At 54.7% G+C, this 27,752-nt stretch overlaps 1 protein-coding gene across 1 annotated transcript in view; it reads right to left on the bottom strand.

Moving 5' to 3' along the window:
- CAPN5 (calpain 5) overlaps positions 1-27,504 on the bottom strand; it is a 51,577-nt gene extending 24,073 nt beyond the window's left edge. Inside the window, exons 1-3 of the mRNA XM_063095359.1 lie at positions 27,383-27,504; positions 13,766-13,966; positions 3,839-3,970 (exon numbers count right to left, since the gene is read on the bottom strand). Of these exons, the coding sequence (XP_062951429.1) occupies positions 3,839-3,970; positions 13,766-13,930 (297 nt within the window). The 5' untranslated portion in view covers positions 13,931-13,966; positions 27,383-27,504. The remainder of the gene's footprint in view (positions 1-3,838; positions 3,971-13,765; positions 13,967-27,382) is intronic.
- Positions 27,505-27,752: the final 248 nt, after the last annotated feature.

Consider the following 27,752-nt stretch of genomic DNA (forward strand, 5'->3'; position numbering starts at 1 on the left):
TGGTCATAGGAATGAATACAGAGGAGAAAGCAAGCTCCAAACTTGCATATGTGGTTGCAAAAATGTATATAAAAGACAATAAAACGAAACAAACAAAAGCCTCTTTAATCCCAAATGGAAAAAAAACTAGAAGGAAATACAAAAAACCCTTAACACTGGTTGTTTCTGAGTAACGAAAACCTTAAGCAATTTTGTACTTTGTTGTACTTTTTCACATCTTCTGTCCCTGGTCCCTACTATGGTGCTCAGGGCATAGTTGGTGCTCAATTAACACGTGGTGAATGGCTTGCTATACACTTAAAGAGCATGAGTTGCTTCTATAACAAGGGCAGGGAGAGGGTGGGAAACATTTTTAAATGGAACTAAAAGATAGCCTGGCCCTGCCACCTCGTGCTCCCCACACCCCGCCCCAGGACTGCCCGCATCCAGCACTCGGTCCTGCGGAGGTCCAGGTACTTGCTTTCCTCCGGCCTGACTGACTCCATCTGGGCCTGGGCCCAGCCCAGGGCCAGGCACACTGTGGCTCAGAGCAGGCCTCAGGCTTGTCCCTGAGCTCAGGCTCCAGGGCAGACGAGCTCACCTTGGACCTTGGGTCTGGCTTTGGACAAGCTGCTGGCAGCTGCTCCATCTTGCTGTCACATCCTGATTTCAGGTTCACAAAACTTGATCGCCTGAATTCCACTGCCCTGCCCACCAGGGATCCCACAGGATGGGGGAAGCCTGCTGCCAAGAGGTGGCCTGACAGAAAGAGAAGTAGGTGGGGAGCCCAGAGAAGGGGGCGGGGAGAGGACCTAACGATTGTCCCTACATGCCATGGTCTTGCCCTCCTCAGCACCTTTAATCCTCCCACAACCTGGGGGCTGGAAAGGTCAGGTTTACGCTGAGGGCAAGAGAAGGAATGTGGCCTGCCTGAGGTCACACAACTAGCAAGCGACCCAGCCAGAATCAAACCTAGGTCTGGCTGGCTTCGAACCCTGTGCACATTGGCCCCAGGTAAAGGGGGGCTTCCTGGAGGAGGGGGCATGTGTGTCAAGGATGTGATGTGCCCCTATCTGAGGCTCAGCATCCCCAGAGTGTGAGGTTGGGTGGGGGGAGCAGGGGTGCAGCTCAGGCTGAGAACCGCCCCCACGCTGCCCTTCCATGGAGAAAACAAGGTTGGGCTGGGGAGGCCCTGAAGGGCAACAGGCCCAGAAACTGAGGAGTGACAACAAACAGGGTGCAGTCAGCAGGGACAGGAGGGAGGTAAGGCACAGTAATGAGCTCCCCGGAGCCCTGTGCCTCCTTCTGGGACCCAGGGGCTATCACCAGAGCAGCACAGGAGGAAATGCAGTTAGCCAAGAGCACCTAGCCCTGCCCCAGCCTCCCCGGGGACCCATACTAGCGGAGATCAGCCTCCTGGCCCTGGCTGCCTCCAAGACCACCTGGGCCAGGTGCCTTGACACCCTGCAGGAGGAACCTTCAGCATGCAGAGAAACACAGGCCTGCCCAAGGTTGCACAGCATCAATGACAGGCCTCCTGCCTGCCAGTCCTGGGCCATTTCTTCCACTCAGTGGATGGGGAGCTGTACCAGGGGACCACACAGGATGTACAGCAAGCTAAGGCTCCTCCCTACAAATGACCAGACAACCTATTCCCCAGGAGAGGACACAGTGAAGTCAGGCCCGGCCCTGCAAGGTCTGGGGCAGCAAGGCTGCTGGTCAGTAGCTGGGTCCAACAGTTTGAGGAGGAGCTCCATTCCTGAAGCTCTCCTAAGCCTTCTCTACACCAGGTCCCTCCTGGGCTCACCAGGAAGATATAACTTGGGCCAGCTCGGCGTGTGGGAGCTCACCTCAAGAGGGGAGATGACAAGACAAACAGGCAATTACAGGGCAGGGCAGGAGGTGGGGGCTGCAGAATTCCCACGTGCCACCACCAGCCCTAGGCTGAGCCCTGACCTAGCTGGGGTGGCGCTCCGAGGCAGGGAGATGGTGCTCTGGGCTCAGAGAAGGTGGTAGCAGCCTGGAGGCTGGAGGTGACCAGCCCTACACCCAGAGAACAGCTCCAGGCCCCGACCCTCTCTGGGCCTGAGACCTATGAGTAAAATGATCCCACATGTGGCTCTCTGAGGCCCTCCCAGCTCAGACGTCCCACAAATATCCAGGCATAGCAGTGGCCTGTGCTGAGCCCCTGAGGCCTCGATGGCATGCATCTGCCGCTACCCTCATAGTACCATCAGGGGCCAGGCTCCACAGATGCCCACCCTGGTCACCCTTGTTCGGAAGACATGCAAACAGGGCGCCTACCACAGGCCCAGCCTCAGCTGAGGGCACAGCTCCCTCTAACGGCTGAGGGACACCTCAGAGGACGAGGAAACACTCCCTCTGCTGCTTGTGCCCTGTTGCACAGGAACACCCCTATACTCTGTAAAAATCAATTATAACACTGGTAATCGCAGCCCGCATTTGCTAAACACCACGCTGCACAAAGCACTTTCAGTACGATAGCTCGTTTCACCCTCACAGGTTCCCGAAAGACACCTACACTGATTATCCTGATTTTGTAGATGTGTTACCTGAGGCCAGTTACAAAGCTACCAAATGGTGAGGGTGGGGCTCAAACCCAAGCCTGGGAGACTCAGATGCCCTGTGTTCTTCAGCCCCCTGCCAGCCCCTTCTTAGGGAGAGCAGAAAGGGCAGAGATGATGATGGAGTTTGGATGTGTTGTCCCCTCCAAAACTCATGTGGAAATTTGATCTCCAGTGTGGCAGTGTTAGAAACTGATTGAGTCATGGGGGCAGATCCCTCATGAATGAATTAATGCCCTCCCCATGAGTGGGGGGATTAATGAGTGAGTTCTCGCTCTATTAGTTCCTGCGAGAGCTGGTTGTTTATAGGACCCTGGCACCTCCTTTCTCTCTCTCTTCCTTCCTCTTGCCATGTGATTTGCTTGTACCTGCCAGCTGCCTGCTACTTTCTGCAATGAGTAGAAGTAGCCTGAGGCACAGGTCAGATGCAGCTGTTCCAGAATCGTAAGCCAAATAAACCTCTGTTCTTCATAAATTACCCAGTCTCAGGAAATTCTGTTATAGCAACACAAAACGGACTAATACAGATGGCAAAGGGCAATGGCTCATGTTTGCCCGGAGGGGTGCCCCTTGTTTCCATTGCAATCTCTGCCATAATTCAGAGAGCCAAGCTCTAGCCTCCACTCCAGCCTCCACACCCACCTCCCACCTCCCCACAAGGGGAGCTCTGAGCATTGGATTTAAGGGCCACACTGCCAAGTGCTGCTGGAGGACAACGAATTGGCAGGACCAGAGCCCATTCTTTCCAACAAACTCTTTGGCCCTGGTCCAGAACACCAGCAGCTTGGAACCAGGGATCACAAAGCTGGGCATCGTCTGGACCACTTCTGCAAAACAACTGGGAAAAGTGAGGCCCAGAGAAGGACAGCAACGGGCCCAAATTCACACAGCAGTTTACTGGCAGGGGTCTCTTGAACTCCCTTAGTGAACATGATGCCGGCAGCTTCCACATTTCATAGGTGTGTATTCTGCTAAGTGGCTCCAAGGACACACTATGGGCCCCCAACAGTGAGGAGGGGGCACATCAGAGTAGCCTTGGAAGCTACACAGATTCCCAGCACCTGCCCCAGGAGATCCGCAGCTGGCAGGTGAGGGGAGGCAATTCTGATGTTGGGCCAGTACCAGGGGCCCTGGTGTTGCCTCCACCCATCCCTGACAAAGGCTTTCGAAAGTCTCATCTGCCACATTCAGGCTACACCTGTCTGGCAGTGAGGGCTGCAGGCTGCGTTAACATTCCCCAGCTTCCCACCCACCCACCCCACCCCCGGCCTCACCTTTTGCCACAGCGACTCACGAGAGGCGAGTGACGAGCAGGCTGCCACAAACCAGCAGTTGCCCACCTGGCCCTGGTGCAGGTCGTGGGAGCTGATGCCATCCACAAAGAGGCGGGGGTCCTCGCAGATGTCCTGCAGAGATGGTGAGGGGAGAACATGAGGAGCCAAGGCGCACCGGATGCCCACCCACGGCAGAAAGGAGACCTCACTGTCAGCGTGGAGACCTACCCACCTCCCCCAACAATCCAGCCTCCCCCAGCTCCCACCTGGAATGCCCTCTCCCCTTCCCTAGCCAGAGACATTCTTCTGCCAAAGGTCTGACAATGAGCGAACACTGTAAGGGACGTGAGGGCACTAGACCCTGGGCCGCCACCTTCCTCCTGGCCTCTGCCCCTCCCTGATCAACAAGGGCTCAGTTCCCTTCACTCTCCCACAGACCTGCAGTGCCCACCCCGGCCAGCCCTCCTGCAATGGAATGGGTGTGCAGGGATGAGAAAAGCACCAAAATCACACATGACGAGCACAGCATGAGGGGATAGCGGGAAGCTGGCAGGCCAGGCCCTGTGTGGCTCTTCCTCATGCTGTCTCATCTGACTCTCACATTGCCTGAGGAGTAGGGGTTGTTATTCCATTGTATGGATGAGGAATGGAAGTTCAATAAATGATTTCAGCACAGTAGCAGGATACAAAATCAACACACAAAAATCAGTAGCATTTCTTTTCTCCAATAGTGAACATGCAGAACGAGAAATCAAGAAAGCCTGCCCATTTACAATAGCCACCGAAAAAATAAAATACTTAGGAACTGAGTTAACCAAAGAGGTGAAAAATCTCTATAATGAGAACTACAAACCACTGCTGAGAGAAATTAGAGAGGATACAAGAAGATGGAAAGATATCCCATGCTCTTGGATTGGAAGAATCAACATGGTGAAAATGTCCATACTACCCAAAGTGATATAAAAATTCAATGCAATCCCCATCAAAATTCCAAAGACATTTTTCTCAGAAATGGAAAAAACTCTCCAGACACTTATATGGAACAATAAAAGACCACGCATAGCCAAAGCAATGCTGAGCAAAAAAAATAAAGCTGGAGGCATAACACTACCTGACTTTAAGCTATACTACAAAGCTATAATAACCAAAACAGTATGGTACTGGCATAAAAACAGACACACTGACCAAGGGAATAGAATAGAGAATCCAGAAATCAACCCACACACTTACTTCCATCTGATCTTTGACAAAGGCACCAAGCCTATTCACTGGGGAAGGGACTGCCTCTTCAGCAAATGGTGCTGGGATAACTGGATATCCACATGCAGGAGAATGAAACTAGATCCATACCTCTCACCGTATACTAAAATCAACTCAAAATGGATTAAGGATTTAAATATACACCCTGAAACAATAAAACTTCTTAAAAAAAACATAGGAGAAACACTTCAGGAAATAGGACTGGGCACAGACTTCATGAATACGACCCCAAAAGCACGGGCAACCAAAGGAAAAATAAACAAATGGGATTATATCAAACTAAAAAGCTTCTGCACAGCAAAAGAAACAATTAACAGAGTTAAAAGACAACCAACAGAGTGGGAGAAAATATTTGCAAAATATACATCTGACAAAGGATTAATATCCAGAATATATAAGGAACTCAAACAACTTGACAAGAAAAAAACAAGCAACCCAATTAAAAAATGGGCAAAAGAGCTAAGTAGGCATTTCTCTAAGGAAGATATACGAATAGCCAACAGACACATGGAAAAATGCTCAACATCACTCAGCATCCGGGAAATGCAAATCAAAACCACATTGAGATACCATCTAACCCCAGTTAGGATGGTTAAAATCCAAAAGACTCTGAACGATAAATGCTGGCGAGGTTGCGGAGAAAAAGGAACTCTCATACATTGTTGGTGGGACTGCAAAATGGTGCAGCCTCTATGGAAAATGGTATGGAGGTTCCTCAAACAATTGCACATAGATCTACCATACGACCCAGCTATCCCACTGTTGGGAATATACCCAGAGAAATGGAAATCATCAAGTCGAAGGTATACCTGTTCCCCAATGTTCATCGCAGCACTCTTTACAATAGCCAAGAGTTGGAACCAGCCCAAATGTCCATCATCAGATGAGTGGATACGGAAAATGTGGTACATCTACACAATGGAATACTACTCAGCTATAAAAACGAATGAAATACTGCCATTTGCAACAACATGGATGGACCTTGAGAGAATTATATTAAGTGAAACAAGTCAGGCACAGAAAGAGAAATACCACATGTTCTCACTTATTGGTGGGAGCTAAAAATTAATATATAAATTCACACACACACATAGACACACACACACACAAACCGGGGGGGGGGGGGGAAGAAGATATAACAACCACAATTACTTGAAGTTGATACAACAAGCAAACAGAAAGGACATTGTTGTGGGGGAGGAGGGGAGGGAGAAGGGAGGGAGGTTTTGGTGATGGGGAGCAATAATCAGCCACAATGTATATCGACAAAATAAAACTTAAAAAAAAAAAAAAGGAATGGAAGTTCAGAGAGTGGCCCTGACTTCTCAAAGGCACTTAGCAAGCAAATGCCCGAAGCGTGCAGAAACTCCTTTTTGATTCTCCATGGAGACAGGCAGGCACACAGAGGGGCTGCTCCCTGGGACATGGCCAGGAAACCAGGTGGGGCGGCCGCTGGGCAGGGATAGGATTCATGCCCTGCCCTTCCTATTTCTGGAGGCCCTCTGCTCTGCTGTGGAGAGGTAGCCAGCCTGGGTGGGCTCCAACTGCCCTCTGGGATTTCCACCTCTTCGTGCTTTGGGAGCTTTCTCCCTAAAAGCCCCACCCCCCTGTGGCAGTGCTGTGGAGTGAGAAAAACATGGGCTTTGGCTTCAGACTGGCGACTGAATTCCAGCTGCTCACTCTGCAATCTGGTGAGCTCTGAGCCTCGGCTTTCTCATCTATAAGGCAGAAAGCATAATTTCAACTTTGTGAGGAATCAGTGTACGCAGTGCCAAGCCCAGGGCCTGACCCAAAGAGAATGAGAGTGTGTGAATTTGCAGGTGCCAGGAAGCTAAGCCCAGACCTACATGGGTGGCTGTAGCACCACGACATGCAACCTGGAGGGGTTCGCTTGCCCAGCCTCACCACAGCTGTACATCCCACCCCCAGGCCTGAGCTGAGGGGCTGGTTAGATCTTTGCAGGGCAGCAGAGTGTGCGGCACAGCCCAGGAAGCAGGGCTGAGCAGACACCCACAGAGCTCCCTGAGTGCCCTGTCTGTGCCTGATGTGGGCCCAACGGGCTGGGCCGAGGCAGGGCTGGGCATGAGAGCATTCCCTTTCCCCTGCCCAGTCTTTGCCTGGGGCGTGCATGTGTCACCTGTGTCCAGGAGGTCCACCCCAGGCTCTCCTCCTCTCCCATCAGCACCTTCACGCCACAGAGCTGAGAGGGAGTAAATGCCCTCCAAGGCGGGGTTACAATGGGGTGGGGGAGGCAGCCACTGAGACATGCCTTCCATGCGCCAAGCATCCTTCTGGCACCACGATCAAATCTCTCCGTGGTGCTGAGAGGTGGTCAATATGCGTGTTTCACAGATGAGAGGCTGAATAGCACACCTAGCCACACAGCGCGATGGCAACAGGCCTCCTCGCCTGCCTCCACCTCAGCAGGTGCTCCTGAGCTAGTTCAATCACAACAGAGCCACAGGTGGCCAGCAGAGGGCAGCAGAGCCAGGAAGCCGGAACTTGAATTCTTGCTTCCCATTTACTGGCTGTGCAACTTTGGGCCAGTGGCTCAACCTCTCTGTGCCTCCATTTCCTCACCTGTGCAAAGAAGACAGGTTGTTATCCTGCAGGGCTGTGTAAGAACTCCACAGATCATGGAGGCGGAGCACTCAGCGGGAGAAATGGGACAAAGAGCCCTCAGTTCTCACTAAGGTTTTAGGACTCCTGCTGCCCCCGCTTCCAGGAAAACAAATGTTTTCATTTTCAAGGTCCAGAGAAAGGGCCATTAACTCCCCAGAGGACATGAGCAGCTTCTGAGACCTGACCCCTCCTTCCACTTGGGACTGCAGGGTGACCCAGGGCCAAGCTGCAGGGCAGCTTCCCCAGAGCACAGTCTTGGTAATATCTCTCTAGGTCACAGAAACTCAGTGCAGCCATCTGCTCTCATCCTGTCCCCAAGGCTACACTCTCAGGAAGCACAGGCAGGAAGAAGCACCTGGCCTCCCTCCCTGCTGCCCTCCTTATCTTATCTCCCAGGCCTGGCACACACCCAGCCCAGCCTTCTGAGCCAGAGGGAGCTATGACTTAGCATCTGCCTCTCTGAGGCCTGGGAGGGCAGGCAGGATGGGGTGAGAGGAGGGCTTCAATGTCTGGCCACACTGTGCTACGGCCTGCCACCTGGCATCACCAAGAACTGCAGCAGGAGATGACTCCGAGGTGCTTCTCCAGTCCAGACCCTCCTAACCAGGGCCCTGCAACAGAGACACAACACCCCCATTCCACAGAGGAGGCTGAGCCCAGGAAGGGGCAGTGATGGCCGTGGTCACAAGGCAACAACGTAGACTGATGGGACAGAACTCAGGTCTGCTGGGCTCCCGATCAGGGTTCTCTTCCCCACAAACAACACTGTCAGGGCAGACCTGTGGGGCAGATCCAACCATCCCAGCCTGGCCCTGGCCCTCTGAATAGGGCTCCGGCCCCATACACTTCCCCAGCTCTCGAAAGAGGGACCAAGAGAGGCTGAGCTCAGGAGTCTGGACTCCTGGGTTCTATAGTCGTGACTTGCAGGGACCTTGGGGGCAACTGGGCAGCCTGGGAGGGAGAAGACAAGAGGTGGCTCCTGGCGTGTTCCCACTGCTGGGAGAGGCTCAGGTTCACCAACTCTAACCAAAAGAAACCACTTGAAGTTGGTGGCACCTAGGGTCTGCCCTGGAATCCAGAGGCTACCTTAAGACTCCTCTAAAGGAACACTCACAGAAACAGGTCACAATGACTGGGACCTGCTATGTGCTAGGCACTGTGCAAAACCAACCTGTGAGATAGGTACTGTTAGCATCCCCTTTTTACAGATGAAGAAACCAATGCACAGAGAGGTTAAGTCACTTGTCCAGGGCCACACAGGAAGAGGTAAGCTGAGATTCAAACTCAGGAAGTCTGGCTCCAGAGCCTCCAGGTGTTTAGGTTTTATGGGTGACAAAGTCACCCTTCCTTCACCTGTCCCCCTGCACCTGTCCTAAGCCCAGCTTAGGGGGTCTTGCTATAAAGCAATGAGACCAAGGGGTCAGGGAATACTCAGGCCCTCAACACCACCACCATGGGCCAGGCTTCTCAGGACCAGTGTTTGTCCTGCCACCTTTCTTTGACCATTGGCTGGACATGGGCCACAGAGTGAGTCAGGGAAGGTACTTGCCCACACGCAGGGCCCTTGAGAAGGAGGAGCCATAGCAGGTCAGACCCTGACCCTCTAAGAGAGCTCTTACAGCAAGAGCCCAGAGAGAAATCAGATGCTGCCTGAAGAGAGTGGCTCCGGCAGAGCAGGCAGGGAGAGGCATGGAGAGGGAGGCTCAGGGGGGAATGGAGACTCCAAACATCCCCTAAGGTGGGGTCCAGCCACACCCTCGAGACAGATGCTGCCTAGGAAATGATCCTCCTCTGCGCACCTGGCCCCTATGCTCCGTTCCATCACTGTCCACGCTGGCTGTGCCTTTGGGTCTTCTGCACTAGCCTGTGTGCTCCAGGGCAGAGCTGACTCTGCCCACCTCCAGGATTAGTGGGGCTTGGCAGCTTCCCCTGGGGCTACAGATAGGATCCCTGGGAGGAAGGGAGGACAAAGTGTCTCGCAGGACTGGATTGGGTGGGGGCCTGCTGTGACCCATCCCTGAGGGCTGGGGCGTGACCACTCCTCTGGTCAACACGCCTCTAGGGCACAGCCTTTTGCACCTGTGGTCACCTCTCACCTCCTCGGCCCCTCCCAGCCTGTTAGACCAGCTCCACCAGATGCAGGTCACTGCCCATGTAACTCCCCTCCCTCAACAACAGGAAATTCAGGTTCCAGTCCCGGTGCGCAAACAGGAACACAGCAGGGCAGCGGGTACAGGACACACACCCGTCCACTGCACCTGCACAGCCTCCTCCCTCCCCCCCCTCCCCTTGTCCATCCACCTGCATCCCAGTCACCTCCCTCCTAGAATCTAAGATCACAGAAGGAACCAACAGGCAACTGGGAAACTGAGGCCCAGGAGGGAAGAGGGACCTCTGCCTGGGACTGGAAAGAAGGGCAGCGTTCTCAGGAGGTAAAGCCTGTGGCCTGCCCCCTCTGCAACAGACTTGCTTCCCCCCACCCCTACCCCCTATCGCCTCCCATGGCAACCCCCACCCTTCAAGTCCACCTCCTCCAAGAAGCCTTCCCTGACCCCACTGAACTCTATCTCTGAACATATGCCTGGAAGAGGATCATTCCTGGGCAGGGCAGAGGCTCAGAAGGCTGGGTGTTGCCAGGCCTTGGTGCAAATTGGCTGTGTCGCAGCACAGAGGGGACTAATGTTCAACCATTGGATGAACATGAGCCCCAGGGGATGGGGCTGGGACCATCAGACTGCCTTGATAGAATTCTGGGAGGTTCCAAAACTGACATCTGTTCGTAGGACCCCTACTTTTCCCTTTTGCATTCTACCAAAGGACCTCTAGGCCTGGAATGGAGGAGGCAGGGTGCTGGATGGGGGGACACTACCCCACAGGGATGGCAGGCCCTACTATGGCCCTGGGCCCGAGAGAGAAGGAAGGTGGCTCCTGTCCACACCCTTGGGATTCCCTGAGCTCCCAGGCTTTGTTGACAGTCCCCATTCTCCTCTTATCTCCCTGGCCAGGCCCGTGGGAGAGGCCAGCAGGTGCCTACTGCACTGGAAAGAGCAAAAAACAGTGAGCCAGTGGTGGGGACTGAAGAAGACCAGGCCTGGTCCCAACTGCAGAGTAAATAACAGATGGGACGTCCCAGGCAGGGCTGGTTCTGGGTCCCCAACACAGGGCACGCACGGAGAAGGTGGGCAAGAGAGGGGAACTAAAGATTGTCACCTGCCTCCCATGTCTGACATCACAGATACCTCAATCACTTCAACCCCCAGAAACCATGATCAGCAAGAATTACTCTCCCCATGTACAGATGAGGAAATTGAGGCCACAGAGGGTGGGAGTGGCTTGTTCAAAGTCACACCTCCAGTTAAGTAGGGCCAAGGCTGGAGCCCAGTCCACCTGGCTCAAAAACCAGCCTCCTCATTAGATTTGGGAGGAAGGAAGGCAGGGAGCCTGGCTGAGGAGATCCTCCAAGATCACAGAGGCCACAGCAACTGTGACCAACTTAAAGAGGAGCTGGAGTGAGGATGGGAATGAGGAAGGGCTTCCCTGGGCTGTAGAAAATGTTGGCTTTCTGCCCTATTTGTAAACATTCGGTCACAGGGCCCAGGAAGTGGAACACAGAAACACATCTGTCTCAGGCCAAAGTTTCATCTCGCTGGCCAAGGGCCAAGCAGCTGGGAGTTAATGATCAACCCCTAGGCTGGACCCACCACACCCCTGAACCAAGATGAACTTGACACCCTGCTCACAACCTCCCATCCTCTCAATGGAGAGTGGAGCCCTCCTGTCACTCGGGCCTGCCCTCACCCACAGGCACTGCCTACACCCATGGTGTTCTAAATCCACGCAGTGACATGGACCATCATCACACCCTGGCCTACAGTCTCACGTCCCCACCCAACACGGTTCAGCCTGCGCTGGCCGTGAAGTGCCTCTGACTGAGAACTGACCTCCCCTACTGCCGCACTGTGGACCCCACCCAGCTGTCTCCCTCAGCACGCCATCTGTCACCCTCCTCCACATCTAAGACAGGGGCAGCTTGGCTCCTCCTCTTCAGCCAGTCTAGGAAGGGCAGAGCACTGGGCAGTGCCCAGCGAGGAAGGCAATGAAGGACTGGAGGCAGGGCAGGACCCCTGAACCTGCAAGGAAAGGGGCTCAGAGAGGGCAGGTGACTCCACCAGGTCACACAGCAGGGGAATGGTGAGCTAGCCAGCCTGGCATTTCCTCCTCTCTCTGCACCAAGCCCTGCCCGCCCCAACCAGGCCTCACCAGCCTCCTTCCTAAGACTTACAACGTCTGAGTGATGGCCAGAGGGCAGGAGAGGGTCAGAATGGGGGCAGCAAGGGGGAGGAATGAGAAGAGGGCAAAGAGCTCAAGTGTCCACCCTCCTCCCCCGACCCAACGCCACACAAAGGCCCTTTGAGGCTGGCCTCCTTCCCCACCCTCTTGACAAAGAGAGAGGAAGGCATGGGAGAGCGGAGGCCTGAGAGGCAGAAATCTTGTGGCCAGGCTAGGAGGCTCCTGGGAGATCTGGAGAAGCAGTGTAGTGGTCAGAGATTCTATTGCAGCTCATGGGGCTGAGGTCAAAGCACCAGGGACCCTTTATCTAGTGCCAGGGAGGCAGAGCCAGGAGAGGCAGGACTCCTGGGTCCTAGATTGCCTCTGCCAGCAGCTTACTGGGTGACCTGGGGCATGTGCCTTCCCCACTTGGCCTCGGTTTCTCTACATCTCAAGAGTCCCAGTCCAAGAAAATACACAGGATTTTTCAGTTGGAAGGGACTTGAGATCATAGCCAAGGAGAGGAACTAGAAAATGAAATTTCATTATCCCAAAAAGTCCAGGGAGCCAGAAGGAACTTTGTAAAACGCAAATCTGACCCTGTCACATGCTGCTGAAAACCTTGCCTTCGATGGCTCCCACTGCCCTTGGAGCAAGGGCTGAGCATCCTGGCCTGGCACGTCAGCCTCGGCCCAGACCTGCTGGCCCCAGGACATGCTGGGCCTCCTCTCCAGCCTCACTCTGCACCACGTGCCACACGCTCCAGCTGCACTGCCATTTCCTAGATGAGCTTGAGGGTTTCAAGTGTAAACGTCTTTCTTCACTCTGTGCCTCCTCCTGCACAGCCCTTCCTGCAAAAGCCTCCTCACCCTTCAGCTCTGAGACGCCTTCTTCGATTATTGGGTGGTAGGAGTCCCAGCCTCCTCCAGGCCCTGAGCGTCAGCACGGGCTCCCACACTAATGTCCCATCAGCACAGCCGTGGAGACTGGAGACGGGCCTGGGGCGATGACCTCCAGCACCCTGGCCCTCCCCCAGGCCCCCAGGGACACCCACTCTACAGGGCCCACAGACACAAGCAGCAGACCCCCTCCCCAGCCCACCCTTACACCCAGCAATCAAAGTTGAAGAGGGTGAAATCACAGCAGGAGGCCAAACACTTCTGTGTGACACAATCTAGCCTCAGGGCCCAAGGCCAGGGCAGGGGAGTGGCCCACGTGATGCCACACAATTCATCATTAGCGACACTCACGGTAATGGCTCCCTGTGTTGGGCGACAGGCTCTGTGCCAGCCCTCTTCATGCATTTCCTCTTTTAATCCTCACAACAACCCTGTGAGGTAGGAACTATTATTTTTTACTACTATTATTACTGATTAATCATCATAAACACTTTTCATTTATGCAGCAAATGGCTATTTGAAAATCATTACAATAATAATCAGGAAAGTAAATTCCTTATGCTTGAATGTCACTCTCCATTTTATTAAAAAACGGTCACATCCGCATTACTTCATTTTTATCCCCAAAACGACCCTGGGAGGGAGGTGGCAGGGCAGAGGTTACTGCCCCATTTTCCCTGTGAGGAAGCTGAGGCCCAAGAGGGAGCAAGGGCTCCCCATGCAGGTCAAGTCCCACCGCAAGGGCGCCCAGCATCGGCCCCTCCACTGTCTCGGCAGCCGGGGGCCCTGGGATGACTCCTCCCGGCCACCCAACATCCCTGAACACCATGATAGGTCTGCGCCTGCTTGACCCAGCTCCAGCAGGACAGACACTGACCTTGGGCCGCTTCCACCTGACCGTGGGCCCTGGGGTGCCCTTATAGTAGAGCGAGTCGTCGGTGGCGGGGAAGTGCGGGTCCTCGAAGAGCACCTTCCTGCGCAGACAGGCCCGCTTCAGGGCCGAGTAGTTCTGGTTGTCATAGGGCTTCACGCACGAGAACATGGTGATTGCGGCCCCAGCGAGGGGAGGCGGAAACACCTGGGGGACAGGAAGGCAAGACCATCACTCACTGAAAGCCTGGAGTCCTGCTGGGCACCGTTCTCCTGGGCTCCCCTTCCAGCAGCCCTGTGACGTGCACATCGTCAACCCCATCAGACAGGCAAGGAGAGGAGGCTCAGAGAGGGGCACAGGCCTCCCAAGGTCACACAGCTGGTATGCGGGGAGCCGAGATAGGATCCAAATGGCCTGACTCCACAGCCTGGATTCTCTCATCTCGGATGCTTAGAGGTGATCCCAGCCCAGCAGGCCAACAGCACCAGAGCTGGCCCGGCCGCATCCGCCTCCCCCTCCCTTCCTTTGGTTAACCAGCCTTCCCTAGACTTCCCTGGACTGAATCAGACCAGTGGCCAACCCAGCCCCTCTGGCTGGTGTCACACCCACAGGAAAGTGGCAGCATACGTCTCCAGGTCTCTCCTCTGGACCCTCACCTCCAGCCGAGCATGGTGCATTTCTGCCTAGCGTAGGAAAACCTTGTCCCAGGTGCCCCTCAGCCATCTTCCACAGAAATCCTGTCTGTCTCTTCTCCCTCCAGCACTCTGTCTTCCTCATCACACCTCTGGAATAAATGTCTCCAATTCTGTAGAAAGCAGGCTCATGGCTCCTTAATTCTCCCTTCATTCCCTGGAGCCCAGGTGGGCCTGGCCCAGCACCCTGAACCTTGAACCAATGTGCTGATCAAGTGCAAGGGACACAGACTAGACTGACATGGTCAGGGAAGACCTCCGGGAGGGGGGTGGGGGTGGGGGAGCAGCCAGCAGGGCCTGACACTTCAGTCACTGACAGGTGCTCAGACAGAAAAGCACCCAAATGACCATCCATCTATGCCAGCCCTCCTTCAGACTGCATCAGGCCGCAGCGGAGCTCCACACCCCCTGCATCTACTCCTCCTGGGGCTTGCCCGAGGCAACACTGCAACTCCACTGAGGTACAGGCCACAATTCCTCAGCCCAGCCCTGAAGAAAACTGAGGCAAAGTAGGCTGGTTTCTGGGGTGAAGTTTGAGACCAAGATTGATGTGGGTGCCAATCCCAGCTGCACCACTCACCTGCTGGGTGACCTTGAACAAATCATTTGACCTCTCTGAGCCCCCATTTTCCCATCTCTACAATGAGAACCAAGCTGCTTCAATAACCAGAAGATGCCATTGTCATCTACCAAAGGCTGAGGAAACTGCCAAGCTGGCAAGACGGGAAGAACGACAGAGAAGCGGCCAAACCTCCTCTCATTCCCAAGAGAGACTCCATTTCTCTGGCACCTACAATGTGCAAACCACTTGGCTAGAGGTTAGTGTCTATTATTTGCAAACAGTGCTGGGCAGGCACATTGTTGCCATTTTTCAGAAAAGAGAACTTAGACTCAGAGAGGTGAGGTGACTTGCCCAGGTTCCCATGGCGGAGTCTGGACTCAAACCCAGATCCTCCAACTCTGGTGCCTTCACCTTGCCCTGTGGCTCTGCCACTCAGGAGGATGGCTGAGCGCCGGCCTGGGTAGGGCTCTCCCCACACACACCCTGGCTGAGCTGGGCCTCACGGGAAGGAAAAGATGAGGGGATTCTATAGGGAAGGGAGGAACCGGAAGGGAAGGAGGTGAGAATGGGAGGTGAGTGTGGACACGGATGGACAGCAAGGAGGGCAGGAAGGGCCCATCATCCTCCCCGGCCGAGGGGGCTGAGAGCTGGTTTTTCCCCTGCTCTGCACCCACAGCCACTTTGTCTTCTGCCCCCACATCCATACTGGACTCACTCTCTCGCTGCTGTGTGAGCTCAGGCCAACCACTTAACCTCTCTGGCCGCCCTTTTGCCCAGGGAGGCCAATAGCTCTGCCCTCTTCCACCCACCTTCCCAGCCTTGGAGGCCTGAGAGAAGGGAGAGCCTGGGAAGCCAGTTCCTGGGCTTCTGGCACACAGTCACCAAGGAGAGTCATTAGCACTGTGGGTTTCCAGCAGGGTCAGCTCAGGAAGCAATTTAAGCTGCAAGAATTAGATCAGAGAAGCTGAAAGCAGGTGCCCAGAAATCAGCTCTTGCAATTCCAGTGTTTCAGAGCCCAGAGGGCCCAGAGTGCGGGAGTGAGCTGGGGAGGTCACACAGCCAACCTGGAGGAGAATGAAGATCTGGCCACTCTCCAGGACACACAGGGACCAACACTGCTGGAAGGGTCTGTTCCTGGGGAGGACGGCAGGGAGGTGGGGAGTGAGCGAGAAAAGCTCTGCTAGGCCGGGCCCAGGAGAGCAGGCACCAGGCCTGGCTGGCAGAGGGTCTAGCGTGGTTCAGCCATCCCTCCAGCCTCCCACCACCTGCAGCCAGGCTGACCCTGGCCTCCTTCTGCCAGGCAATTCTGGCCCCTGGCTTTTGTGCAGACTGCCCTCCTGCACCCTCCCTCTGCCTCAAGGTCACCTCCCACTGCCTCCACTGGCCAACACCCCTACAGGGTCAGAGACAACAGCCTCTTGCTGAGCTCCGCGCTCTCCCAGAAGCTCCAGGCATAGTCACTGAAGGCCACAGATAAATGAGGAGGCAGGACAGCTGGCTTCCAAGGCCCAGCCTCTTCCTTCCAGGCCTGAGCTTCGGGCCATGGCATTCTGGTTTTCATAGCGTTTTCACAGTGTTTGGGCCAGGCACGAACCCTACGATGTGTTCAGGACAGCCTGAGCTTCCCAGCTGTCCTGTCAGCCTGCCCTCTTCCCTTTTCCTGCCAATCTTGCCACAGCCATCCCCACCTGGGCCAGTTCAGTGCTTCGAGCACCGCGCAGTTCCCCTAATGCTGTGTTCTCTGAGCCTTTGCACACACTGTTCCTCCACAGTCCCCCCTCTGCCTCTGCCGTCCTGGAACCCCTGGGACAGCGCCATTACACTGCACCCCACCCACACACAACTTGTCCACTTCCCCAGCCCACCCTTCGCCCCTCCAGGACAGGGCCTGTGTCCAGCTCCCCTCTGTATCCCCAGGGTCCAGGGGTGTAGGGGATTTGGTAACTGTGTTGGATGAACTTACAAAGGTGAGTGCAGGAGGAATTCCTTCACAGGTGGTTAAAACAGCTCAAAGAGTGGCAGGGACTCCCAAGGACAATGAGCTTGCCAAGTCACAGCCACCAACACTCAGTCTGCTGAAGCCTGGGCCCGCCCCTTCCCACTAAACCAGCCCTGCTCTCCATTCTTCCTCTTCCTGATGGCTGGGTGCCAGCCAGTGCCCACACCCCACTGTCCAGGCTGAGGGGTGGCTGTGGCCCTGGTACTCTCTGCCGTGGCCCAGTCCTTCTGCCTTCTGAGAAATGCCTTGTTAGGCAACTTCATCACTGTGCCAACAGCATAGAGTACACCTGCAGAAACTTGGATGTCACAGCCTATGACACACCTAAGGCTACATGGCTATATGGCATAGCCTATGGCTCCCAGGCTACAAACCTGTACAGCATGTTTCTGTATTGAATACTGCAGGCAATTGTAACCCAATGGCAAGTATTTGTGTATCTAAACATATAAAAGGTACAGTAAAAATATGGTTATTATAATTTTATGGGATAACCATCATTCGAATACATGCAGTCCTTTGCTCAGTGAAACGTTACGTGGCGCATGAGTGTACTTTAATGCCCTGTACCCCTGTGGACTGTCAATACCAGACAATGAACATCTGGGGTTTACTGACATGTTTCCAGGCCCCTGACAAATCAGGGGCCCATGAAACTTCATGGTCTACTGTGACCAACAGACACAAGGCAGAATGGAAAATATGTTATTTCAGAGGTTCCAGCGAGAATGCAGAGAAGCGTTCCCAAAGGCCTGGCCACAGAAGCAGATTATTCTTTAGGAGAGAAAGGCCATTCTAGGCAAAGGGAACAGTTCAAGCAAAGGCTCAGAGGCATGAAAATGCATGGCGATTCAGACCTGGCCTGGCACAGGGAGGGTCCCGTGGATGACAGTGGAGGTGCTGAGCTGGGTCAGAATCGGGGGGCTGGGAGTGCTTGCCACAGAGCTTGGAGACAAGTCAGTCAGACCTGAGTTTGAGTGCCAGCCACACCACTTCGCGGCTCTGTGTCCTTGGGCAAGTCGGGAGCCCCTCTGAGCTGTTGTCAATCAGGACGCCCCCCAGTCCCTACTTGGTTCCTGCCTCTAAGGTGGCAGAGGACAGAAAGTGGCATCTGCTCCTGGGCCTGCCCCACAGAAGCTCACTTTGGAAAGGTGTGAACGTCCCTTTCAGGAGATAGTGGGCTAGTCTGCTGTTCCCTGGACCTGCTGGAGACGGTGAAGACAGCCTAGCTGTGCATGGGGTGGAAAAAAGGCTTGTATTCTGACAGGCCATGCTGCACCAGGTGCAGGAGGAGGAGGGCTGAGCCCAGGGAGCCTTCCCTGGACATCATAGCCACCAAAGCCATTGATTAGAGGGAACACCAAGGACCTTGTCCAAAGTCCATGGATCCTAAGCCTTCCAGACCCCTATCTCACCAAGGCTTCCCAAAGCAGGTCCTGGGTTAATATTGTGATAATTTTAGGGGGCACCCTGAGACAGCCATAAAGAAGTCATCGAGAATGTTATCTCCCTCCCAATTCTCTCTTGAGGAGAGCTCAGTTTGGCCCAGCATGTCTTTAGCCCCTTACAGCCTGTGCCCAACTCACACTTAACAAAGGAGAAGCAGACCTCAGGCTGAGAGCCTTCCATGAGCAACAGTATCTGGCTGGAATGGGATAATTTTTTTTAAACTTTATTAAGATTCTTCAAGTTATCTTGTATTTATGGACATTAATACTGATTTTTCATTTACAGCAGACATACAGTTTCCTTTAAGAAATATTAGGAGAGGAACTGGCTAGTTGCTCAGTCGGTTAGAGTGCAGGGTTGGTAACAGCAAGGTCAAGGGCTTGGATCCCTGTACCGGCCAACCACTAAAAAAAAGAAAGAAAGAAAGAAAGAAAAAGAAAGAGGAAAAGAAAATGGATTTAAGGAAAAACGTTAAGTTACCAGTGGTGTAGGTGGGACCCTAGCATTACACCAAGCCATGAAGGGCAGTGTACTGCTGAGGCGGGAGCCAAGATCGGTTCTAGAGCTGTGTGGCAGGGGCGAGTCACTGACCTCTCTGAGCCTTTGAGACGTGGGATAATGAAGCCAGAATCAGCCTCAGGAGTATTACAAGAACTAGAGGACACAGCTCAGCCCAAGTGCAGCAAGAGGGCCCCAAAACCAGCAGTCAAAGAGCTAAGGATAGCCAAGGCCACTTGAAGAACACAAGCTGGAGGACTTACACCACCAGTTAACAAGACTTATCCTACAGCTCTAGTCATCAAGACAGTGTGGCACTGGCGCAGGGGTAGACAGACCAATGGAACAGAACAGAAAGGTCAGAGATAGGCTATGAGTATAGGGACACCTGAATTAGGACAAAGGTGACACCACAGAGCACTGGGGAAAGAATGGTCTTTTCAACAAATGGTGCTGGGTTGACTGGTTATCCAGATGGAAAAAGATCCATCTTGATGTCTACCTCACACTACACACAAAAACTAATTACAGATAGAAAAAAAAGTTACAGATAGAATGTAAATATAACCGAAAGGTAAAACAATAATGCTTTTAGAAGAAAACGTAAGAAAAATAGCATATCCAAATGGCCAATAAATGGAAGAAAAAGTGCTCAACTTCACTAAACATCAAGAAAATGCAAATTAAGACCACAGTGAGATACCACTATAACCCCCCTAGAATAGCTAAAGTGAAAAACACCATAAACACACACGTATATACACACAAAATCTGAAGTGAACACTTATACATTGGTGGTGGGAGTGTAAATTGGTACAATCACTTTACAAAACCGTTTGACTATATCTACTAAAGCTGAGCAAATGCACGCTCTATTATCCAGTAATTCCACTCATAAGAATATGTACAACAGAAATACATACACATATTCACCAAAAAACATGTGCGATGTTTACTGCAGTAGTAGTTGTTATAGTTGTAAATGTTCCTCCACAGAAGAATGGCCAAATATGTTGTTGTATATTCATATAATAAAATAAACAAATTGTTATTGCATGCAACCCCATGGATGAATCTCACGAGCCTAACATTAAGCAAAAGAATATTTTATGATTCCATTCATATAAAATACAAAAGTGGGGCCAACATTACCCTGATACCAAAGCCAGACGAGGACACCACAAGAAAAGACAATTAGAGGCCAATATCCCTGATGAACACTGATGCAAAAATCCTTAACAAAATACTAGCTAACTGAATTCATTTCAAGAATCATTCACCATGATCAAGTGGGATTTATCCAAAGGATGCAAGGAAGGGTTCAACATACACAAGTCAATAAATGTGATACGCCACATTAAAAGAATGGACAAAAACCATATGATCATCTCAGCGAGAGACAGCAGGGCAGAACCAGTGCAGGTGGAGGGAGGAGGTGGAGATGCCAAGTGACAGCTGGGGGACAAGGCGGAGCCCCGTTGAGGGAGCTGGCAGGACTAGCACTGCAGGGCTGAGGATGCCAGGCTGAGAGGCATCGGCTCACACTGGGGACATGGGGGAGCCGGGGGGCGAGACAAAGGGTCAGATACTGGTGCAGCAACCCAGGCAGGGAGTGCCATGGTCTGAGCCAGAGCAGGGAAGCCAGATGCCAGGGGAGGGGTCCTGGGAAGGGCAGAGCTTCAGAGTTTAGTGACTAACTGGTTACTTGTGTGCTTCTGTTTTTGATCACGTATTTATTTCCTCTTATTCCATACACCACTGCCATCCTCCTCCTGCCCCATAAGCCACCATTTTAATGAGATGCTCATGTGCCTCTTTGTCGTACTGTGGGTGTGCTGTGATCTTCCAGGACCCCATCTCTCCCATGTACCATGTACTGAGGCATGGATGGCAGGAGGGGAGAGGGAGATTGTGGGGGAGGGAGAGCTGGGCTTGGGGCCACCCAGGGTTCCGGGCTCCTGGGTTCTGTCACCGGAGTAAAGGCGGCCAGGCCCAGTGAGTCACTCTAGCCAACGCCAGGCAGGCTGGCACCGGGGCTGGGAAATCCTGTCTTTCTTCTCCCCTCTCCACCCCTTATCGTTTCTGTCTGTGTCCATTCCAATCTCCACCCAGCTGCAATGATCTTTCTAACATAAATCTGCACGGGTCGCTCCTAGGAAACACAGAGGGCCTGGAGGGCAGGGCCAGGCACGTGGGGCACAGGTCCTTGGGGGACGGTGTTCCTGGAGTTCTGATCCCCCCCCCCCCCCAGGGCTGGCCCTGAGTCACAAGACCTGGCCCCACAGCTGTTCCTCATCTGGGAATTGGGTCCTGCCCAGGTGAGGAGGAGGGAGCTGGGAAGCATCTACCAGCAGGGTGTACACTGGAGAGCAAGCTCCAGAAAGGTGCTCTAGCTCATGGGCAGGGACGGGAAGCAGCCAAGAACCTGGCCGCACTCCTGGGGCTTCTGTGGGCAGGCTCAGCCTCGGGTGATTAGCTCATCATGGTTTTGGCACTGAAAGACCCGCATCCTGGGAAACCCCTTAGTTCTGGGCAACCCAGGGCAGTGGGTCACCCCATGTGGGGGTGCCCAGCCCAGTACACAGCCTGCAGAGAAGGTGTGGGCTGGGGGACAGAGGTGGCTGAGCATGTCCAGCAGGGAGCATTCTTTCTTCTACTACCCAGGTGGGGTGGGGACATGATATTCGGCGCCTCAGGGCACAGGTGCTCGCTCACTTCCCTATAGGGGAGACAACCTGACACAATGAGACTTGATCAGGTCACTGAGGCCACCTCTGCCCCACTGGGCTGTGTGACTCCAGGCAAGACCTGCCCTCTGGCCTGCAGGCTCTCAGCATTGAAAGGTGGGCAGGGAACATTTCTTGCTCTTTTTCAATCTGTGAGTTGGTCACCAGGACAGCCTTCCCAACTCCCCACCCCGCTTCCTGCACCACCTGCATCAAATACTCAAGGTTTGAAAGCTTGTTAGACGGTGCCCATATCTCAGACTAGGAAACTGAGGTGCCATTCCTCAGCTCCAGCTCCTGCACAACCTCAGAAATGAGCTGTGCTGTTCTCACTGTAAAAATGGGGGACAGAAGCTCAGAGGGGGATGAAGACCATTCAAGGCAGAGGCACGAGACTGTCCCATGTCACAGTCCTGTTCTGCCTGACCCACCACCCTCTCCCTCAGGCAAAGACAGTGACCCACTCCACCCTTCATCATACCTGCTCTGTGTCTGGCCAAGAAGCAGCAAGGAGTCAGATGGGGCTCTGCCCAGAGGTTGGTTTGGTGGAGGAGAGAGAGACCCCAGCCAAGGCAGACAGATCGGCTCTAGAGGGAGTGGTTCATTCAGGTGGGGCAGGGAAGGCTGCATGGAGAAGGCGGTATCAAAGCAGGATCTCCTCAAAGGGTAGACTGCAACTTCTAGAGATGAAGGCAGAATGTTTGGGGCAGGAAAGGACATTCTGAGCAGAAGAAACTATTTAGGCAAGGCTGGAGGACAGGTGCAGGGGAGAGGAAGAAGGAAGTAGGAGCTAGTTCAGAAATATTGCCACGGCCGGGTCATAGCGGGCCCTGAAAGCCAGGTCGAGGACTTAGCAGGGTGATGGGGTGTGACGATTCAAGAGAGAGTCAAAGAAAAAGGAGGCCCAGGGCACAGGCAGGGAGACCAGGCTGTAGAAACGGCCCTGACGGAGAAGCAGGGCCTGGCATGGCATGGCCTTCGCCACGGGGATGCAATGCAGACCCATGCTAGGCAGGGTCCATAGCACACAGGCCAGGTGCTCCCCAGGGCTGGGCTGGGTTCCTCCTTGGAGGCGCCAGGAGGCTCACCACTGCCCAAAATGGTGGACCACGTCTCAGGGCAAGTCCCGAGCACGGCTCCTGCCCATGGCAGCCTTGAATGCTAAGGCCTCCTTCCCATGTCCAGGCAGAGGGCCGCTCAGAGCCTCAGAATGTAAGGCTGGGCAAGAGATGTCCCATCCATACACCTATCCTCACATGGGGAGACTGAGGCCCAGGGAGGGGCCCAGCAGTTGTCTCCCAGATTTCTTATCTGTAAAATAAAGTCTCTTCCACTCTGCTGGCCCAACCTGTCCACCCCACTCTCGAACTCCTCTACGTTCGGGACTCAGTCTCAATAGGCCTTGGGATTCTCATCTGCGAAATGGGCCCCCTTCTGGCCCCAGCCCTCATAGGGTGATGATAAAGACCAAATGAGCCTGCAGAGCACTGGGTTCAGAAAATGAATGTCTGAAACGAGCTGTGCTCCACCCTGAAAGGCCCAGTGCACTGTCAGGAGCAGGACAGGGTCCAGTCACTGGGCAACCCACTGAGACACACCAGCACCTTCCCCTCTTCCAAACCTCCCTGAGCAAGGCTCCTGGGCAGGAGGGAAGGCAGACACTGAGAGTGACCTCCCAGGGCAAGCACGGCTGTGACTCAGGGAAGCCAGCAGCTGTGCATGCCCAGGGTGAGTGGGGGGCTGGGGATGGTGCCTGCAATGACACTGCAGTTGGTCCTGCGGTAGGCTGAATAACGGCCACCAAAGATGTCCATGTCTGAATCCCTAGAACCTGTGAATGTGACCTTAGATGGCACAGCGGACTTTGCAGATGCAATTAAGGACCCTGAGATTGGGAGATTATCCTGGATTATCTGGGTGCACCTTAAATGCAATCACAAGTGTCCTTAGAAGAGGGAAGCAGTGGGAGATCTGACTACAGACAAGGAAAAGGCAGCGGGAGGACAGAAGTAGAGACCGGTGTGATGCAGTCACATGGAACACCAGCAGCCACCAGAAGCCAAAGAGACAAGGAACAGATTCTCCCCTGGAGCCTTCAGAAGGAACCAGCCTGGATTTTAGCCCCCTAAGACTCATGTTGGACTTCTGACCTCCAAAACTGTAAGAGAATAAATTTGTGCTGTTTTTAAGCTAACTTTGTGGTAATTTGTTATAGCAGCCACAGGAAACGAATAGCATTCTTGGCGAACAGTGGACGGGGTGGGTGACAGGTCCCGCCCCTCTCTCCTGCTCAGGGAAGCCAGTGAGTAAGGATGAAGTTATCACACCCTGAATTGCTCTAGCGTCAAACAAAGTCACCCACGCTCCACTGTCTTAGTTACTGTTATTAGTACCAAATCACCTGCCCTTGCCTCCCTGACTGGCAGGAGAAGTTACACAGCAGTGGGGGACACTGGGGCAGGGGCGGCTGGGCAGTGCAGGGCAGGCAGACGGTTCTAGCAGGATCTCGGCCTTCTGTCCACCTCCCCGGGCACACCCTGATGGTCAGCTGGGTACCAATGGGTGGGCTTTGATCTGCTCTGGCCATCAGTCCCCTCTCCCACGGCTGACCACAGGCTCCCCTGCAGCAGAAAACCACAGTGTACACCCACGGGCTACCATAGCCTCAGCCACTGGCACCCCACACTCCTATCCTTGGGAAAGCTGGGTGCCCCTAGAAACATATGTCTGAACAATCAGAGGGGGGAGTAGTAACTCAGGCCATTACAGGCAAATGCACATATTCCACAACTTTCACATCCAAGCCTGAGGGCCAGCTTTGTAAAACATTTCGGCTTAGAACCCCAAAGGGACTTGGCCCATTTTGCCTTTAGTGAGCAGGGAAAGGCAAGGCCTGAGGCCAGAGGGAAGTCAGTGGAAAGGCCTGAACTGAAGTGAGGCAATCCCAGGGTGTCTTCATCAACGCAGAGAAGAGGCTGCAGAGCTGGGGGGCCTCATAGGCCAAGCCACGGGGGACCTTGGCGAGCCAAGGAGTATCTTGAACAGAGAGGGCAAGGGATGAAGGGGCAGAAGAGGTCTCTTGGGGGACTCCAGGGGTGTCTGGGAGGGGCTCCAAAGGCACTCAAAACGCTTGAATAGATGGGGGAGAGACAGGCTGCAGAGCTACATGGGCAGGGGTCACTGACCCTGTTGTCTGCAGCCAGGAGAGCCCAAGGCAAATGGCTGAGCTTCTTGTACAAACTTCATGTGATGTCCTCTGGGGGTGCTATCAGCTGCCCAGCCCCAGCCTCTCTGGAGGAGAGAGGAGCATTTGGGAGGCCAGGATTTGGTCAGGCAGAGAGACTACTCATGGGAGGGGTGTGAGGGGGTCAGTAGTTTCCCTCACCCACCACAATGAAGAGGGGCTTCCACTTGAATGGAAGAGACCCTGTTTCCTTCCACCCTTCTCAGTCTTCCTAGGCTCCCTCCCCAGGGAAGGGACTAAGTGATGCTGATTGTTAATTACCATTCATAATAACAGCTACCAAATACCAAGCACTTAGTAAAGTGCTTTTAGTGTCATGATCTAACTTCATCCTCATCATCCCCCAAATCCCTGTGATAAGGCAGCATTTATCCCCATTCCATACACAGGAAACTGAGACAGAAGTTCCCTGACTCAAGGTCACAGGCAGGTAGGAAGGTACAGAGCCAGTCTCCACAGTGAGGAAGAAGGCTTAAGCCCTGCAGCTAGGATGGGTGGTGGAGAGGCCTCCTTGTGCCCACTAGGGATTCCCAGGGGGCCTCCTGTTTGGGGACCAGGGCTGTCCTGAGAGCCTGCAGTGAATGCAGAGGCAAAAGCATCCAGAGACAGCACTGGCCTTGGAGCAGTGTCCCAGATGTCTCCCCAAAAGCCCACAGGCCTCTCACAACCACTCTGTCCAAACCTCATCTTGTGGACTTCTTCCAGACCTGCTCCACCCCCAATGGTAGTCCCCATCTCAGAGAGGTGCCCCCACCCATCCTTCCCCTGCACTGGAGCCCTGTGCAGCCTCTTGGCACCTCCCATCCACCCCTGCTCTGGGAGCCCCCATCAGGTCCCACCGTCTCCAGCCAAGCCTAGCCCTGGGTGGGGCCTGGGGAGAGCAGAGGGGAGAGGGAAGGGGAGGATGCCTCTCCCTGCCATGACCTCCTCCTCACTGCCCTCGACAGAAGCCCACCCACTATAGCAGCCAAAGATACCCTTCTTGGACACACAGCTGACTTATTTAATACCTGACCCACTGGACCAGCACTCAGTTTCACACCTCCAAGCCTTTGCCTATGTTGTTCCCTGGGCCTGCAGTGCCCTGCCTTTTCTTTCCAGCTTGGTGAACTTTGAGACACTGCTCTGATGAATCTGCAAGTGAACTCATCCCCACCTCCCGGACCAGTATCAGTCCCTGCCTTGAGCTCCCAGCACTTGGGTACAACTCTGGGCAGGGGCTAATCTGTTGACGCATCTGCTCCTCCTGTCAGAAGAGAGGCTCCTCAGGGCAGTTACCCTGCCTTAGCACCTCTCAGTGCTGGGACCCAGCTCTGGCCTGGTCTGGAGCAGCAGCAGCTGGGCCCACCCTACCCCGCCCAGCCTCTCAGTAGAGGAAAGCAGACAGGCCTCCCCAACCTCCCCCCAGGACTCTGGGGACAAGAGAAAGCACCCGCCCAAGGACCCTGGGATATCTCAATCCTTGTGGAACAATTGGTTGAATCTCACCCTTCGGCCCTTCTGCTCCAAGAAGTCTGCCCAGAACCCTCTCTCCTGAGAATCCCCGGGATACTTGCCCTCAGTCCTTCTCTCCAACTGGAGGTTCAGGGAGGAGATCCTGGCTTGAGAGCCTGCCTGGTGGACCTGGGTTCAAACTCTGGCTCAGCAGCCCTGAGAGGGCAGCTGACTTTACCCCTCTGTGCCCCACCTCCTCATCTGTGTGGGGTCTGGGGCTGAATCCCACCACATGAAATGACGCCAGGAGAGAACCTGGCACCTGTTAATGGTCTGTTCTACCTCATCTCTGATCCCTTAGGCGGGTCCCCCCAGACCCCAACCCTGAGGGCTGCAGGTGGAAACCTGGGCAGGATCAGAGAAGCTGAAGATCCATTCTCTCCGGGATACTCCCACCCCCACACAGCCAAGCCCTGCAGCAAAAGTGATAGGCCCCTATCCAACCTGGAGAGGAGGGCCAGGAAGGGGAACAGGCTCGGACAGCCAGGAGCCTCGGCCTTGCCCCCTCCGCAAGCCTCCATGGGGGAGGGGACCTAGAACGGGGAGGGGGACTGAATGGGTGGAGCGGGGCTGGGGGGGGACAGGAAAGGTGAACTGCAAGGAAGAAGAGGGGAGGAGACAGTCAAGCCCCGGGTGTTAAGCGCGCCCCAGCGCATCTGCACTAGGTAACGCCTCTGGAACACCCGAGGGGAGGTAGGAAAAGGCCCCTCGCCGCGGGGTGGGGGTGGGGACCAGCCCCGGGGGCCAGGAGGGATCATCGAGATCCCCGTCCCCCAGGCTTCCAGGCCCGCGCTCACCATCCCCCCCCCCCGGGTCCGCTCGACATCCAACCCGGTACACAGATTCGTGCTGCCGGGGCACGCTGTGGCCCGCGCTGCACCGTCACACACGCCCCCGAAACACACACACACCTAAGGGCGCGCGCTCGCACACGCCTCCCTCCGCGCAGCGCCTCCTACCTGCCGCGTCGCCGCGGCCGAGCCAGACTCCGAGATGCAGGGCACTGCGCGGGCACCGGGCCGGAGGCTGAGCGGGCTCCGGCCGGAGATCCAGCGCGCACGGGCCTGGGGCGGGGGCTCCGGCTCCGGCTCCCCGGGTTCGGCCTGCCCGGCCCGGCCCCGCCCCGCGGCCTCCGCCCATTTGGGGCCAGAGGCGTGGCCTCGGGGGACGGGCGGGCCCGGGCTGTGCGCATGCGAACTGGCGCTGCGCCGCGGGGCGAAGGCGCTGGCCGGCGGCCGGGGGGTGCTCGCTGCCAGGGTGGAGGAGGCTTTGGTCCCCGCGCGGCAGCCGCCGACCCTCTGAGCTCCGTCGGCCCGGCCCTCCCTCCTT

Source organism: Cynocephalus volans, chromosome 4, assembly GCF_027409185.1.
Source record: "Cynocephalus volans isolate mCynVol1 chromosome 4, mCynVol1.pri, whole genome shotgun sequence".
In the NCBI taxonomy this organism is placed as follows: domain Eukaryota; kingdom Metazoa; phylum Chordata; class Mammalia; order Dermoptera; family Cynocephalidae; genus Cynocephalus; species Cynocephalus volans.